At 35.0% G+C, this 18,707-nt stretch overlaps 1 protein-coding gene across 1 annotated transcript in view; it reads left to right on the top strand.

Moving 5' to 3' along the window:
- The window catches only part of TRIM24 (tripartite motif containing 24), a 67,686-nt gene that overhangs the window by 28,188 nt on the left and 20,791 nt on the right, over nucleotides 1-18,707 (top strand). Inside the window, exons 3-13 of the mRNA XM_087968486.1 lie at nucleotides 1,020-1,167; nucleotides 5,587-5,719; nucleotides 6,015-6,131; nucleotides 9,063-9,177; nucleotides 9,938-10,084; nucleotides 13,752-13,869; nucleotides 15,175-15,461; nucleotides 16,335-16,502; nucleotides 16,813-16,992; nucleotides 17,823-17,958; nucleotides 18,583-18,655. Coding sequence (XP_087824612.1) covers nucleotides 1,020-1,167; nucleotides 5,587-5,719; nucleotides 6,015-6,131; nucleotides 9,063-9,177; nucleotides 9,938-10,084; nucleotides 13,752-13,869; nucleotides 15,175-15,461; nucleotides 16,335-16,502; nucleotides 16,813-16,992; nucleotides 17,823-17,958; nucleotides 18,583-18,655 — 1,622 coding nt within the window. The remainder of the gene's footprint in view (nucleotides 1-1,019; nucleotides 1,168-5,586; nucleotides 5,720-6,014; nucleotides 6,132-9,062; nucleotides 9,178-9,937; nucleotides 10,085-13,751; nucleotides 13,870-15,174; nucleotides 15,462-16,334; nucleotides 16,503-16,812; nucleotides 16,993-17,822; nucleotides 17,959-18,582; nucleotides 18,656-18,707) is intronic.

Below are 18,707 nucleotides of genomic sequence, written 5' to 3'. Positions count from 1 at the left end.
CCTAATTCTTTTTTGCAACAGTCATTAACTGAACATGGTGTTCATAAAGAGAATGTGTGGACATTAAGTGAATCCGTTGTTTGTGGGATACTTTTGTCGATAACTAGAAATAAATAATGGGTTTTGGTAAAAATGGAAATCATGATCATGGGATGCTGCAAACAGCTTAAATGTGAACCCAAAATATGTCATATAACCATGGGGTGCAGTTGTTGGAAATTTGGAACTAGACTATAAGTACCATTTACGGGAGTCTACTGTAACTTTGAATTATCACAAGTGGAAAACTATATTACCCCAAGAATCAATAAAATCTTTATTGAAGTGCAATTCTAGTCAAAATAAGGTATCAATCTATCTTGGATTTACCAAGAGTTAATTGTTTACACAATCTTAAAATGTTCTTAGATCAGCACAATACAATATTTCATACTCTTTCCATCTGAATTCTGCATTAATCATCAAGATCAAATCTACAAATTTGGTAACTGTGTAGAGATTTTTATGTTATCATTGAAGTTTGCTGATTGAAATCTGCTTGTGTCTCACTTCATAGCAACTATTAAAAGAGAAGATTGAGTCTGACTGGGTGGGGGTGATAGAGCCAATTTTAAAAATTCTCCCTCCCTCCCTTCAAAAATGAGTTCCTTCAAAAATTGTGTGCAAGTGTACCTAAAAGAATTGACACTGTTTTGAAGATAAAGAGTGATTATGGTGGATTGACACTTGAAATGAGACTCAGGGAACAACTGTGTGATTACACCAAATACTGATTTGATTTGGATTTCTCTTCTGTTCATTTACTTTCCATTTTGTTAATTGATAAAAATAAACAATTAACACTTCTATTTCTGAAAGGATTCTTAATTTACAGCATTACTGCACAATTGCCTAACACTTTTGCACAGTACTTCCGGACCTGGTTGCTCAAAAACTTCCTATATTTTGATTTCTCATAATAGTCTCAATGTCACTAAAAATCATTTGTTTCAAAATATATTTTGCTTCTGATTTTTCAGGTTTGTACAAGCTGTGAAGACAATGCAGAAGCCAATGGCTTTTGTGTGGAATGTGTAGAGTGGTTATGCAAGACGTGTATACGGGCTCATCAAAGAGTGAAATTCACAAAAGACCATACAGTTAGACAGAAAGAAGAGGTTTCTCCAGGTAAAGATCCATGTATCTGTTCAGTGTTATGTAAGATATTTGTACCTGTATGTATGCTTTGGTTTTATTAAGTTATCTTGCCAGCTTAGGATTAGTTTGAAGATTAACTTGCTTGGAAGAACTAGTTTTTGTTGTTGTTTTTGTTTGATTATATCCTGCCTTTATTATTTTTACAAATAACTTAAGGGAGTGAACATACCCAGCAAAACTTCCTCCTCCTAGTCTCTCCGCAACAAAAATCCTGTAAGATGGATTGCTCTGAGAGAGTGACTGGCTCAAAGTCACTCAGCTGGCTTTCATGGCTAAGGCAAGATTTGAACTTGACCATCTTCTGCTTTCTAACCTGGTGCCTTAATCACTAGGCCAAACTGGTTTTAGTTTTAGCATATTTATTTTCAAACGAAGGAGAGGAATACATTTCAATAAAGAATAGATCAGTGTCTGGACACTTCTGATGAGATTGGAACAGCTAGTTTGAATTCAAAATGAGTTTTTTTCAGGAACATATTTTGACCTCAGGATGTTTGAAATTCACATTAATGCACCTTTAGTTAATCTACTATTTTTGTCTGACCTTGCTCTTTTATGGAATTGGCTTTTGGCATTTCTCTAATTGTAGCTGATACCTTCATATGTTTAATGGGGACAAGAAAACTCCAGGATTAGTTTGAGTAGGTCTTGGTAAACTTTGCCTGAATGTAAGGAAAGTTATTTATTTTTACTTTTTTTCTAGAAATTGTTCTTAGATTCCTTATTTATTATGTTATTGCTAATGACAGAAAAACAGAAAAAACCACAGAAATAGAAATACATGCATTGTCAATGAAAAGAGAAAACACATTTTTTTTTAAAAAAAGGTGAAAAAATGCAACAAAAAGAAAAAAGTATAATCTATCGTTTTAGTTGAAAATAGTTACAATTTTATATATAATCTATATATAGATATCTAATGCAATTATTAGTCATGTACTTCTAATACATTTATATAATTATCTTATTTGATGATAGTTACTTTGTATTGTGTATAAATGAATTCCATATTCCATGATATTTATCCATAGAAAATTATAAGCAATACTCTCATAGGCAGCTTTTACAATCAGGTCTTCATCCATTAGTGAAAGGAGCCATACATTTATCTTTCCAATAATCCTTAGATTCTTAACCTTAAATTCTAGAACCTTAAACTCATATTGTAATCTTTTCATGTAGATATATTGTTGTTGCATCTTGTTTGTGTTTTTCCAAGATACATCTATCTGCTGAACCAATTTGAAAAGGAAGTTCAGTTAGGTGGCCTGACACAGTAAAGCTTTTCTTAATGTTTTGAAACATTTTTGCAAAAGTGCATAGCATAACTACTCTTTCCATGATTAGGTTTTACTACCAAAGATTATATCTAGATCTAGTAGTATGGTTGTATTCTTTGAAATACTTCTATCTTGTTAACAGAGTTTCATTTTATCAAACATAACAAGACAGTACATTTGATTGGTGAATTGAAAATGCTGCTATTTCCTAGATTTATTTTCAAAATTTTGTGGATTTCCACTCAATAATTTCTGGTCTTGTAAAATCAGTCAGTTCATGATGAGGATCAGCCAAGAACTTTGGTTTTAGACTCTATTGTAAGTGTGAGACTGCTGCCATAAGACTAAATATTAAATTATGCCTTGAAAAGGTTAGGAAATTCCTCTTATTCTTGCTTTGTGATTAACCGTCTTCAAATGGACAGGGCTGTCTGTGATGACATTCAGTTAATATGTTGCTAAGCATGAAATTCAGCATGCCTAACTAAGATCCTTAGCTTAATTTTTTTAAAGCAAAAACCTTGCTAGAGAGTATGTTTTTGTTAAAAGTCTGAAAGCCTAACTTCCTGCATTTGATTTCCAGTGATCAGGAAATGATTCTTGTGTGCTCTGCGTAGTTCCTACCTTATAAATAGATCAACAATATCACAATAAAATATCCATTCTTAATAATCTGCAGCTGTTACAGAATTCAGATGCTAGTGCATAACATTAATTGGTATGAATTTTATTGCTCTCTTTCATATGGTTATTAAGTAACATTTCCCCCCGCTATATGTCATATAACACCTAGGATATATAAAAATTTTACCCTAACGAATTGTAAGATAAATTGGGCTTTACAGTTATGGTGGACTGACATTCGAAATGAGACACAGGGAAATGTCTGAGAAAATGCCAGCCCTGAGTGAACTCAGGTAGCAGTATTTATTGAGAAAAACACAAGCAAAAATACAGTATGCATATTCAGAAAACAATGACCTCAACAGGAGATTACTTCACCAGCATGAGAACACACAATCTTGGAAAGTCCCAGATGTTACCTTACTAGGATGAGATCATACAGCCACGGAAAGTCTCATGGGAAAGTTTGGAAAGTCCCATGAGAAAGCACAACTGTGTATCTTGAACTTTTACCTATTTTCCTGTTCCTTCTAAACTTGCAGATCAAAACAGGATGAGACACTCATGAGCAAAGGTACTCCTACCCCACCAAGAATGCCTATATCCCTAGACCTATTGCTAGTATTTCAAAGGCCTTACAGAAAATGATAAAATGATCAATAGATTATATTACCACAACAGTGAAAGTGGTTCCATTACTGAAGTGTCTGTAACCTTCTCATGAACTCATTTAATGCATTTTGTTCAAGAAGACTAGGCTGAGTGTATACCAAGAATCTGACAAATATATTATCTCGGGTAATTTCTTCTTGAGGCTACAACCAATGTTGGAAATGGCCAGAATGGAGATAGTCAGATTGAGGACTGCACTAGGTGGTAGTGATCTTGCAATGTCAGCATGGATTAAATTGGTGGGAATGGATTAGTCCAATCATGGGAGGCGGGGGGGGGGGAATCATCATTTTGTATTTCTGTTCAGCCTGTTTAAAATTTTACTAGATAGCAATGTTGATGTAATGGATTAAGAGACAATGAGAAAATAATGTTTATGTATACTTTTTTTTCCTGTTTTGAGAAATTAGAATTTCTAATTTCTAATGTTTTTTCAGATTTTGTGATCTGAAAAATGTGTATGAAATAAATATTTTATTTTTTTATCCTTTTGTAAAATTGCCCAACTCAGTGGGACTCCAGGTGGTGCACAAAAAAGCTAAACAATGAAAAAACCATAACATTTTAAAGGAGAATATATATATTTATTCAATATTAAATATTTATAAGCTCAGAAGATAGAAATATTTTGTAGGCATTGTCTCTGTGGAAACAAACTTTTGCATCTTTTCAGGAATGTAACGTACTTAAAGTTCATTTCAGAGAACCCATTAAATAATTTTCCAAATATTTTGAAACAGTAAAGCAAGTATGATTAAAATGTATATGAGAGACAATATTGAGAACAAAAGAAAAGTATGGTGGATTGACACTTGAAATGAGACTCAGGGAACAACTGTCTCTGAGAAAATGCCAACCCTGAGAGAACTCAGGTAGCAGTATTTATTGAGAAAAAACACAAGCAAAATACAGTCTGCATATTCAGAAAACAATGACCTCAACAGGAGATTACTTCACCAGCATGAGAACACACAATCTTGGAAAGTCCCAGATGTTACCTTGCTAGGATGAGATCATACAGCCACAGAAAGTCTCATGGGAAAGTTTGGAAAGTCCCATGAGAAAGCACAACTGTGTACCTTGAACTTTCACCCATTTTCCTATTCCTTCTAAACTGGCAGAATCAAAACAGAATGAGGCACTCTGAGCAAAGATACTCCTACCCCCACCAAGAATGCCCACATCTTCCTAGACTTACTGCTAGTTATACAAAGGCCTTACAGAAAATGATAAAATGATTAATAAAATATATTACCACATTCCCTCCTTTTTTATTTATTCAAAGATAGGGGGAGAAAAAAAAAAAAAAAAAACACAAGCAAAATACAGTCTGCATATTCAGAAAACAATGACCTCAACAGGAGATTACTTCACCAGCATGAGAACACACAATCTTGGAAAGTCCCAGATGTTACCTTGCTAGGATGAGATCATACAGCCACAGAAAGTCTCATGGGAAAGTTTGGAAAGTCCCATGAGAAAGCACAACTGTGTACCTTGAACTTTCACCCATTTTCCTATTCCTTATAAACTGGCAGAATCAAAACAGAATGAGGCACTCTGAGCAAAGATACTCCTACCCCCACCAAGAATGCCCACATCTTCCTAGACTTACTGCTAGTTATACAAAGGCCTTACAGAAAATGATAAAATGATTAATAAAATATATTACCACAGAAAAGGAACATTGCCTTGCTTCTAGACTGTAAAAGGGGCAAAATTGTATTAGTTGAGTTAACTTTCAGTTTTAGTCCAGGTCTATAACAGTTAATTCCTATCCATCAGACTTTTTCCCCTTTTTCTTTTTTAACAGAAGCTGTTGGTGTAACCAATCAAAGACCCGTGTTCTGCCCTTACCACAAAAAGGAGCAATTGAAACTCTATTGTGAAACTTGTGACAAATTGACATGTCGGGATTGTCAGTTGCTGGAGCACAAAGAACACAGGTATTAAAATGAATATATCTGACAAGAAAAAAGGCAAAGTTGGAGAAAGAGCTAATAAGAGTCTATTAGAAAAGTATGAGTTGCAAGATACAGGCTAGCCAGTTTTTTTTTTTTTTAATCTGGTTTGCTTTGGAGTTAATGTATAATTTGACATGATTTATAGAGGTTATCATGATTATATTTATATCTTTTGATTTTTTTCTTTTTTTCCTCTATTCAGTTTTGGACTATGTATTTTTAAAAGACACCTAATGTAAACATAGTACATACTTCTTTTTTCTTTTCTACTTTGCAGATACCAGTTTATAGAAGAAGCCTTTCAGAATCAAAAAGTAATAATTGACACTCTTATTACAAAACTGATGGAAAAAAGCAAGTATATAAAATATACAGGGGAGCAGATTCAAAATAGGTATTGAGTTTTATTTTGCAATATTAAACATTATTTTAATATCTCAATTAGCTTCTTTTTCATGTTTGAAATGAAGTTTTATTCCTACTAATTAGATTCATTTAGTTTTTACCCCTCTAAATTTGACATGTAGAATAATGAGTTTAATATATGCACATGAAAATGCATAAAAGAGAATCAGAGTAAGATAACTTTGAACTTGGAAGACTTTGAATGTAATTATTCCTAAGTATGTTTTAATAATATAAAAATGGCTGTTAATCAGAACAAAGCATAAATCTTTTCCTACAGTGGCTAAGTAAATATCTGCAGATTATTTATAAGCAAGATGAATGCAATGGACACAGTGAAAGAAAAAACAGAATTCCTACCCTAAATCATGCTACCTAAAATGTAATAATTTTTGGCAGAAGGGATAACTTGGAGTTTGCATGGTTTGATTAATATTATAATCAAGAAGAGATTATGGAGGAGAGGAACTGTTGTGTTATAAGCCTGCCCAGATATTTAAAAAAAAGAAAACTGAGGGTTGAATGAAAAGTAATGCCTTTATCTCCATAATTTTAGTTTAATAGTGGTATTCTAATAAATTAAACATGAAAATATTCCAGGAAATGAGCTCTTTGCCTATATTTACTTCTTCACACAACCTCCACCATTTACTACACACTTCTCCCAACAATGGACAAACTTCTTAAAGCCATCATGAAAGAACTCCACACTTTGTCTCTTTAACCAGGTCCTGACAGTCCTTTCCAAATCTTCATTTGAGTCAAATAGATGCCCACAAACTATTTTTGGGAAAAGGTAGAAGTCAGATGGCACCAAGTCTGGAGTGTATGGCAGACAGGGTAAGACAATCTGATCCAAGTTCGCAATTGCCTCGGGTGGCTTGTGATGTGAAGCCTACTGTGGTCATGTTACAGAGAAATTTCATTCTTCTGCTTCTGAACTCTGCTTAATCATTGTTTCAAAGTTTTGAGTATCAATTATAGTACTCTGAGTTCATAGTGATGTCTGGTTCCAGTAGACAATGTGAATAACACCATCTGCATCCTAAAAAACTATAATCATGAGTTTTCCTGCCAAAGCCTAGTTTTTGAATTTTTCTTCCACAGGTGAAACTTAGTGATGATGTTTGTAGACTGATGCTTCATTTCTGGGTCATAATAATCTACCCTATTCTATGAAGAAATTTCTCAATTTCATTCTTACAGTATGGCAATAATTGCCAACAAATTTCAATTCTTGAATGTTTCATTTCTGCCATAAGCATGTGAGGAGCATCTTGTACAATCCTTCTGATATTGAAGAGAAGAACATAAATAATGTTCCTATGAAATGGCAAGCTTAGCAGCAAGTTCCTTTCAAGTGATCTACCAATTTTCCTTAATCAGTTAATCAACATTTCTTGTGTGAAGCTCAGCCGTGGCTGTCACAAGTCGTCTACTTTTCATGGCACAAATCATCTCTTCTTGATTCACCATCTTTACATTTTTTGGTCAGTGCTCCCATCAATAGTCATCACCATAAACAGCCTGGTTTGGTGGTGAATTTCAAATGAAAAGACTCATTCAACAGTCAAAAATTCAATCATGATGTGCTGCTTAAAGTACCCTCACTGCAGACTTCCATTTCATAAGCATAGTAACATCACCTTTTCTAGGAGCACCTTAATGCCAATTAAAGTGAATGATGCTAAATAATGCATCAGAGCTTCTAGCATGTCAATACTGTTGGTGACTTATACCCCTGGAGGCATTGCTTTTCATTCTACTCTTGTAACCCATCAGTGATAAAATTTACTCTCCTATTCCTCTTTGGTTTATTTTGAAACATTTCCCTGAATATCTATTAGATACCTTCCATTTTTCCTTCTAGTTATAAAAGTCAGCTAACTGCACAGCACTCTTGGGTAATAATTTTAATCAGGCATGATGGAGATGGGGGTCTATTATGTCACAGTAAGTAGGTGCAGTAGCTTTTGCATATATTATTTTAATATAGTATTAAATATTATATATAGTATTTATATAATAGTATATAGAAAATTTAATATATATATAATAGTATATAGAAAATGTAATATAGTATTACATTTTCCTAAGCAAAACAATGGTATGAGTCCACATTCTCTGTGAACCTGTTTCTGCACCTATTACCATAGTATTTTAAAAAGAATCTGAGAATAATGAAAGAGCTAAGATGCCAGGGCTACATGCACTAGGTTTTGACAGTTATTAGCTGCTTTAATAACTCCAGAGTCTTTCAGTGTTTTTTTGAAACTTAAAGAAATAAACTAATGTTAGAATGCCTTTTAGCAATTATAAAATCTATGTTTGGTTTATATATTTATAAATGCAAACACACCCCAGTTGTGTATTTGGGTGTGCATATACATACACGCATACAGATAGAAAGATTTAAATACCTATGTTTTATTTAAATTCCTATGTTGAACAAACCACACTGCCATGACATCCCAGATATGTACAGTACGTACATATTGCACTTTGGTCTCTTGTTAAACATAGTCTTGACATCAAGAAAAATGACAAAAACAAGAACATTGTGCTGCATATAACTTGTGTTGTATTTGTTTTGAAATGTACAAATTATGTATAGGGAGGTAGCATTTGAGCAACCTTGGTTGATTTTGAAAGGTAATCAGGATTCGAACTGGTTAATAATTAGATGGGAAAGACAGACTACATTGGAAAATTGAAAAAGATATTTTAAAGGAGGCAGTGGTAAAGTACTTCCATATTGTTGCCAAGAAAATTAAATATATGCAGAAGTCATCAGAAATTAAGCTTGAAGATTTAATCTTAATTATATGCTGCTGCACAATATCAAGATCTAAACATCGGCAACATCACAAATTGTGATCAGTGATACTGTTATACTAAATAGTCTTTCTACGTTTTATAGAATCCATGAAGTGAATCGGAATCAAAAACTGGTAGAACAAGATGTTAAAGTTGCTATTTTCACATTGATGGTAGAAATAAACAAAAAGGGAAAAGCTCTGCTGCATCAGCTTGAGGTAGGTTTTATTCTCCCAAGGGCCACTATTAAAGTGGTCTTTAGTGCAAAGTACGTGATGTTTATATTATGTACGACTAAAAAAATCTGGGTATATCATATTTTATTAAAATACTTAAAAATAAAAAAATAATTCATTTTGGAAGATTTCAGAATTGGTAGGTGAGACTTAATATTAGGGATTTGCAATCTTCTCTGCTAGTCTCCTCCCCATTGACTTTCTAGGGAAGCCAGTTCGGAAGATCACAAGCAGTGATCCTCTGATCATGTGGTGTTACAGTCAGTGATAAATGTGAGCCAGTTGCCAAGAATCCAGATCATAGTCATGAGATCACAGGCAGCTGAAATTTCGAGCGTGGTCATAACCATAATTCGTTCCATGCCATTGTAATTTTAAATGGTCTCTGAATAAATGGTCATAAATCGAGGACTAAGTGTAATATCTTACATTTTTCCTCTGATAAATGAAATGTTATCTATAAAAACTTAAAATAAAACTGGGTAGTCTTTATGATATCCCAGCATTTTTGTTCAAATAAGTTTTTATTTGTTTTAATACAAAGCAAAATGGAAATAGTCTTTGAATCAAAGATTGCCTAAGTATTAATATAGTAAAGGTTTTCAATATTAATGATAAAATGTTCAAGCTGACTCTGGTCTACTCTCTTGAAGAGATGGAATGTGATACACACAAAAGTAGAGTAGTGACTTAGTGGTTTGATCTGCAGAAATGATCATGACCTTGTCTTTCTTCATTGCAGTGTCTAGCTAAGGAACACCGGGCAAAGCTTCTACAACAGCAGCAAGAAGTGTCAGGACTTTCTAAACAACTGGAACATGTTATGAACTTTTCTAAATGGGCTGTCTCCAGTGGGAGCAGCACAGCCTTAATGTACAGCAAACGCTTGGTATGGATAAATCATTAGATCGAATTTGCAGTCTACATGGTTTTTCAGATTTTTCCAGCTCTTCTTTTCAGAGATACATTTGCAGCAGTATGGACAAGATAATTTATAATGGAAGCTCATATTTTTAAGATTCTAGATTCTGCCTTAAGTATAACTTACATTAGAAGCATTGAAGTTTGAAGAAAATGCTATTCTGGAGAAATGTATAGAAAAAAACTATTTGAAATTTTTGACTTTGTGGACTTTGTGAAATTGTTCTCATCAGAAAAAGTGTTCATATTACTATCATTGTGTTGAGGAGGATCATTTTCTTCTATTCTTGATATCCTCAGATGAAATCAGGCTTTGTTTGGATTTCCTGTTTATTAATAACAGCTAACTTTTGAGGCAGTGGAAAAGAATAATGAAAAACTAAAAATCTGTGAAGAGGACAAGGGTATTATAGTAGTTGTAATGTGTCAAGCAGGGAGCAGGTGTGGCTTGGTGTGAACAAAGAGGCAGAGGCTAGGTACTCTAAGTCACATACAGTGCTGAACAAAGATGGTTCTCCCATAAGACTGGAAGAACCCTGAATGCAATTTCAAGCAAGCATATATAGGCTTCTTAGTTACATAACTGAAACATTTCTTACAAGAAATAAGGTACAGAAGTTACAAAAGTACTTGTGCACACATCTTGTGGTTATGATCATATGTTCAGATGTAAGGTTATGATTACTTTATTGAGGTCTTCATAACTCTGAAGGCCCTGCTAAGACCTGAATTTTATTTCTTTCATTTCAACATTAGAATCTTTAAACCAATCATCAGTTATCAGAATCCTGATCAACAGGATGGATTTAGTTAATACCAGGACTAGCAGAGAATAAATTACACAATGTAACTAAATAGTACACAATGTAATTAAATATTTTTTGAACAATTTTATAGAAGTCAGAGAACCCATTTTACATTTTTATTTACCTCCCTTATAAATTGTATTGTAATTTTATTTTCTGTTTATGAAGTGCATAACAAATACCACGACTACTTTTTAAGTCAAAGTATGCCCAATTTTGTATGTTTCTATTGAGAGGTATACTGATGTTCTTTGCACAAATGCTCTCTTTTCTCATGTGAAGCAAAGTTAGATTTTCTACCCATTTTCACTCTTAATTTCTGGTCCATTAAAAAAGGAATCTTTTTAAAAAGTTGCTATTACCATAGTTGTTTCTGTAACATCACAATTATATTCACTGGAAAATTTGCAGATTTGCTTTGGTTTTCTGCAGTTTTCTGTGTAGCAAAATACCAGTGTAGAAACTGTATATGCGTTCACAGAGGAAGACACCTGGGGAAAGCTGAGGGATATTCCTATTGTGCCAGTCTCTCCTTTCAAATGTTTACATAACTGATATAAAGATGGTCCTTGGCTTACATCCATTTGTTCAATAATCATTCAAAATTGTGGCAGTGCTGAAAAAATGGATGTACAACTGTTCCCTGAAGTTTCAGCCATCACAGAAACTTGTGATCAGGTAATTAATTATCCAGGCATTTGGGAGAGCCATGGTCACTACCTTCCTTGCTGACTTCTCACAAATAACGTCAATAGGAAAGCAGCAGAAAAGTTTACAAGTCATTCCCAAACTTAGCAACTCTCTGCCAGAGGGTGGAGCAACAGGTGTCTGGGTATCAGCAGGGAGTGGGGTGGAGGGCGGGGCATTAGCAGCGCCAGCCCTCTAACACAGTCCCAGTTTCTCGTGTGAGCATTGAGCCCTATCCAATAAGATGAGGTTAAATGGTGAGAAAAGTAAGATCCTACACTTAGGAAAGAAAAAAACACATAGGTATAAAATAGGGGGCACCTGGCTCAGTCTTAGTAACTGAGAGGGATCTAGGTGTCCTGGTGGATCAGTGCTTAAGTATGAGTCACCAATGTGCTGTGGCTTCCAAAAAGCTCAATGCAGTTCTAGGCTGCATCAACAGACGGATAGCATCAATATCATGGGAAGTGCCAATTTATACTGCACTGGTGAGACATACTTGGAATACTGTTTCCAGTCTGATTACCATGATTCAAAAAAGATGCTGAGGCCCTAGAGAGTGCAGAGAAAAGCAACAAAGATGATAAGGGGTCTCGAGACTAAATCATACAATCAGCTAAGGAAATTAGGTATATTTAGCATAATGAAGAAAACATTCAAGGGAGATATTGATAGCAGTTTTACTTGAAATAAACAACTTTCCCCTTCATCACAAGTATAAAAATGTTAGTAATTTGTCACTACCTTAAAATACAACAGATGATCTCTTCATCCTGTATCTCACCTCTACCCATAAACCAATCCTTAAAGCCCTAGTCAGCAAAAATCTATTAAGGCTTACCAAAGATGATAACATACCTACTTTAACCTTGATCAAATAATCCGATTTTATCTTCCTTTTAACTTTTCAGAACCTTGATTTTTAATCACTTCAAATAATGTTCTTTTTATTTTTTCTTTGTGCTGACATGAGAATTCTGAGTCCTGAGATCCATGCATCTTGAAGTTGCCAAGTTTGAAAATACTGTCCTATATTATCTTTTAAGTCTTCTTTCATTCATTCTGCTAGGAGATTATATTGTCTTCTAATTATTTTCTTACATGATTCCTACTTTTTCTTTCTATAGTTCTACTTTCACTCCAGTTCCCTCATTACTTTCGTTTCACTCCTTTCTTCCATTATATCTAATTGTTCCTCAACATCCTTTCTTGAAACTGGCATATGGGCCTGTCCCACACTCAGAGCTTTTAGTTCACTATATTATCATAAATAATCAATTTAGGTGCACTTTTAGATCCATTTAGTGTTGCCATGTATGCACTTGTTTTAATTTATTTGGGTTTATATGCTGCTCTGATCCAATAGAGCTTTGAGCACCATGATCTATGCTTAAATGACATTTTTAAAGTAAACAGGCCTGTTTCAGAGCAATTATTTGCCCAAACAACCACCATTGTCATTCTTGATTTTCCAAATTAGTCTTCTACACTTGCCTTCTCACTCATCCATTTGTGTCTTTTAACAGAATGATTTTTCCTGCATCACATTCATTTGGAATGTTGTTTACTTTTCCCCCCAAAACACATTCCTGATACTTTCATGATCACAATTCATTGGAATATAGTATTCACTATAACTATCATGCAACAGTTCAAATATGTAATCTGATTATTGTAGTGTGCATGAAAATAGGAACTGATGCATTCAAGAATAATCTAGGTGACCCAGCTTTTCTCTTTATTAATCATTCATAATTTTAAACCTAAACTTTCATTTCCCTCTCTGTATTCTTCAGTTGCACTGCATAAAATCAGATCATTTATTCAGATTGGTTACATCTTTCTCTTAAAATCTTTCTCAAAAATGCCCAATAGAATTATTGGAAATCAGAGTGTGTCTACAAATTTAACAAAATAACTTTTTTTTCATTCATTAATTCAGGCTCTTTACCTTATATTCCTGTTAACATTCCAAATTTCATATTCCTTGAGTGTCAATAGATGGTCCCATGAAAATTACTAGATCATTTAATGTATAGTGACCAGTAGGCTATTGCCCATATGTCACCAGTTATGAGCCATGTGTAATGTTCTGTGATTCAGAGATAGTTTAATATTAATATAATCTTATTCTTTTTCTAGATTATATACCGATTACGATACCTCCTTAGGGCAAGGTGTGATGCCTTACCAGTATCTAATACTACCATTCAATTTCACTGTGATCCTAGTTTCTGGGCCCAAAATATTTTCAACTTAGGTATGATGAATTCCATTTGTTTTTGTTAATAGAAACTTGATATTACTTGATGTGTTTATCACATTAAATAATTGTATTTGATTTATTTTAAATACTTTTTGAAATAAGTACACATTTTATTGAACTCAAGATACCATCTCTTGAGTAATGATACACACTTTTCATTTTGGTTTGCCCTCCATTCTATTGCTACCCTGGGAAATCTGATATGAAGATAAAATTGTATGTGGCAGCGTGCATTCTTTGTGTGTGTTCTGGTACACTCATATTGTTTTGCTCTATTTGTAGGTGTTACAATGTCTCAGTTGGCTACAGGTTTTCCAGCTATGCACATCATCATAGTTTAGTGCATCAGTTATTTACAACAGAGTTCCCCAAACTTTTCGGCTTTGTGGACTGGCAGGGGGATGGTTCCGCATGTGCAGTGGACAAGCACACACACATGCAACTCCATTTGCATGAGAGCGGGCATATACACCCACTACTCACGCCAGTGGGGATGCACATGCTTGCCCAGCCCGGTTCCGAAAGGCTCAAGGCCTGGTAGTGGGCCACAGCCTGGGGATTGGGGATTCTTGACTTACAACTATGTATCCCAAAGAGTACAACTTTGTCAATTGAAGTGATGTTATAGGGAAATAGATAATTTAATAGAGTGCCATATTAATTGGATGTTTATAAAATATATACAGGTAGCCTTCCACTTATGACTGCAACAGAGTTCAAAATTTCTGTTGCTAAGTGGGACAGTTGTTAAATGAATTTTGCCAACATTTTATGATTTTCTTGCCACAGTTTTTAAGTGAAGTACTGCTATTAAATTACCAATAACCTGGTCATTAAGTGATCTGGCTTCCCCATCAACTTTCGCTGTTCAGAAAGTCACAGAAGGTGATCACATGACCCCAGGACAGTGCAATCCTCATAAATATGAGTCATTGCCAATCATCTGAGTTTTGATCAGTGACCATAGGGATGCTACAGTGGTTGTAAGTGTGAAAAGTGGACATAGTCACTTATTTCAGTGCTGTTGTAACTTCAGACAGTGTTGTCAGTTAAGGACTACCTTAACTGTTGTCAGTTAAGGACTACCGGTACCTGGCAGTTTGTAGATGCCTGGCCAATACCTTAATGCATTTATATTGTTTCAGGCAATTAAATCATGTTCTAACAAAGTAGTTTCAGATTAACAAATGGTGTTTAACATAGAGGGCTGTCAATGACTGATGCGAGAACGAATAGCTATTATTGTGATATTTTCTGTAGTAAAATTGTAACTTTATAAATATAATTATCTTTATTCAGGTTCTTTGGTAATTGAAGATAGTGAAATCCCACCACATATGCCTAAAAGCCCTGTGACGGAACCAAACATACAGCCACAAAGTGGCTTACCTTCAAATCAACTATCCAAGTTCCCAACGCAGATCAGTTTAGCTCAACTTCGACTTCAGCACATGCAGCAACAAGTGCTTGCTCAGAGGCAACAGGCACAGCGGAGGCCAGGTCCTGTGGGGCTCCCAGAAGCTAGAATTACAGGGCCCGTGCACCAGACTCCACCACCACCACTACCACCTCCTCCGCCTCCTCAGGTAAGTTAGGGCAAGTCCAGAGTAGAAAACATTTAGCTATTTCTACTTTATTCAAGGGAAAAAGGTAAAGTTTGCAAGGAGGCATCAAAAACATTATTACACATTTTGCCACACTGTATAACTGCCAGAATTATTTTTTTCTTATTCAAGGAGCCTGTTAGTCACCTAACAGTTGGGTTGGAAAATATATAAACCAGGATAGACATTTTAATACTGTCTCTTTAAGGGAATGCTAAAATTGTAATTGGGTGTGGTTCCTCAAACGGCTATAAGATGGAGCCAGAAACCTGGGTTGTTCTGTCCTGTTCTGGAGATTGTTGCCATTCCTGCATTTCCCTATTGACTGTTGCTGATCATAGTTATTTTTGGATTTGATGTGAGTCTTTTACTGAACTGTTTTTGATACTGGACTTTGATATTTGGATTATTCCTGGACTGAAAACTGACTGGTTTAACTGTGAATGACTTGGACTGCTTGTTGAACTTTGCTTAACCGTTTACTGAAAGTAAAAACCTACATTTTACTATACAGTATATCTGTGCTGGTTGCGTGTTATTCTTCACCACTCTCTACGTCTCCCTGTGTGCACTCATTCTCCTAACGGGGAATTACCTCAACAGAGCCCCTGGCCCCTCTAAAGTTCCTAAAATATTAATACATTTAAGCTGCTCCTTTTTTTAGGCTCCTGTATATCTTTTCCCCTTTAAACAGATTGTGAAACTCTTCATTTTTCAGGCTGCACTGCTTTATGTTGGGAATGAATACCACCTCCAAAATGACTTATCTTTTATAATTTCTTTCCCCAACATTTAGGAAAATGTGTTTTGTAACTAATTACCTGTTAGCTAAGAATGTTGCTTTTGTCTTTGCAGCAGCCACCTCCACGTTTGGTAAACTATCAGAATCACAGTTTCAAATCCATAGGACCAGTTCCTCTGGCTCAGCCAGTGAGGTTTCCTCAAAATCAAAGCATACCACATGCATCTGTAAAGCCATCTCCACTACAGATTGCAATTTTGGCACAGCAAGCCATTAAACAGGTACATTCCCCATGTGATATTTATACTAGTTAAAATATGTTATCAAATCTGTTTTGCTATCTAGAAAATGATAAATTAGTCAGCTCAATAGTTATATTATTGGAAAGGAGGCACATTTTTGGTTTTATTGGCTTGCTTGTATATTGCTTATTTGGAATAATTGTTGCATTTTATTTCAGAGATACTCTTACCAACTTTAATAATAATTAAGCAGAGTTCTATTAATCCTTATCCACAATGTTCCGTGCAGTTTTAATATCTCTGTACATGAATTAGGAAATAAATTATTTCCTCCTCTCCCTTTTTCTAGTGGCAGATCCACAGCGGTCAAGTTTTGGCTACTTCATCGAGTGCTAGCAGTACAACTTCAACTCCGTCCAGTCCCACTACTCATAGTGTTGCTGGAAACAATGGGAAGACTTTTGCTCCATCTATGATTGAACTTAATTCAACAATGAGTGGTTTCTGTACCTTGCCTTCTTTACCAGATGTGAGATAAGGCTATATTTTTTGTCTTTTTAAAAAGGTTTATTATTCCAGCATGCTGCTTTATTCTAATACAAAACTTGGTGGAGTTATGCCATATGGTTTGGGATTAAAGTAGAGCTAGTACATAAAGTAGTGGCTTCTTTTTACAGCACATTCTAGAAATGTCTTTTTAATATTCTGATCCAGTGATGGTAAACCTTTTTGTTGTGGTGTGCTGAAAGTGCGTGCATCCCGGCACCCACAATGCAATGCACCTTGTGCATGTGCCCGCAACACACACCCCACCCCCTTACTTGCACTGTGCATGTGCGTGCCTCCCACTGATTTTTGGCCCATTTGAGGCTGTTTTCGCCCTCCCAGAGGCTCGAGGGGAGCCTCTGCAGCCTTTGGAGGCCAAAAAACGGGCCCGTTTCGGCACTTCTGGTATTTTTGGGAGGGCAAAATGGCTTCAAACGGGCCAAAAATAAGCTGGGAGGTGCGTGCATGCGCAGTGCAGGTAAGTTTGGTTGGGGCTCGTGTGCCTGCACAAATGGTGCTGCGTGCCACCTGTGGCACGCGTGCTATAGGTTCGGCATCACGATTCTAATCCTTTTCAGTTATATTAGTGATTAATTTCCAATGTGTTTATGTTCTTAATGACTTTTCCAGCCAATTAAGAGCTTGCATCTATATAGCCTTTAACTTTCTATTTCCTGTAAGTCTTCTGTCCCAAACACCCCTAACTTTCAACACAAGGCTTCTTATTAAAGGAAACTGTAATTCCTTTTTCTTGAAAAGTAGTGAGATAATGTTTTCCTATCTAAAATCCTTACTGTCTCTCATTGTATTAAGATTGAATGTTCAGGAAGTGTTCCATTGGAAAGTATTGGGAAGAGAGAGGCATTTCCAGAGCACATCCAAACCAAACAATCTTCACGCAAAACTGTACAGTCTCCTAACTCTTCAGTTCCATCTCCAGGACTTTCTGGTATGACAGCTATTATCATTTTAAAATTATTACACTGTTAGACACAAACAAGATCCAAAGCATTGGGAAGGAGAACATTAGTGAAAATACATAATCACATGGAAAGAATATATCTAGTGCAGAAATAACGCTTTTGAAAATATACTATAGTGAAAGAAAAAGTTATATAGAAAGATTTGTACAGCTCCTTTTAAAAAAAATACAATATAGTAATAATAAAAGAGAAGATAAAGAATTTTAACTGTATATAGAATTAAATGCATATATAAGGTAGAGATTCTTAGCTTAAGTAGAAAACCACAACTAAAATGGGGAGGATTATGGCAATGAGGAAGGCAATGCTGATTATAATTTTTTTTTTAAATTAGCAGCTAGAGCATGAAAAGAAAAATAAAAGCTTTTGAAAAAAATGAAACAATCCTTCATCTTGGCCACTTGAAGTTTTTGTTTTTTGAAATGCTGAAGAATGGATATTTGCGTTTGTTTCTCAGTTTTAAGTAAATAATAATAAAGAATAGATAATTTACTAATATTTAAAATGCAGTTTAATATGTTTTTCAAATATTCATAGGTATTATGGAAGGATTTCTTTCTAACCTGACGATTTCCCCCCTGATGATTTAGGGTTGGTTACTGTCTCTGGTGTCCATCCTCCAATGCGTTCACCCAGTGCCTCTAGTGTAGGAAGTCGAAGCAGGTAAGCAGACCATGTTAGTAAATACGGATTCTGGTAAAAAAAAAGTTATGTG

This window comes from Notechis scutatus, chromosome 6 (genome assembly GCF_049901735.1).
Source record: "Notechis scutatus isolate UNSWTSFEM ecotype Mainland chromosome 6, rNotScu1.2, whole genome shotgun sequence".
Lineage (NCBI taxonomy): Eukaryota > Metazoa > Chordata > Lepidosauria > Squamata > Elapidae > Notechis > Notechis scutatus.
Note: the sequence above shows the minus strand (reverse complement) of the source record. Positions and strands in the feature narration are given on the sequence as shown.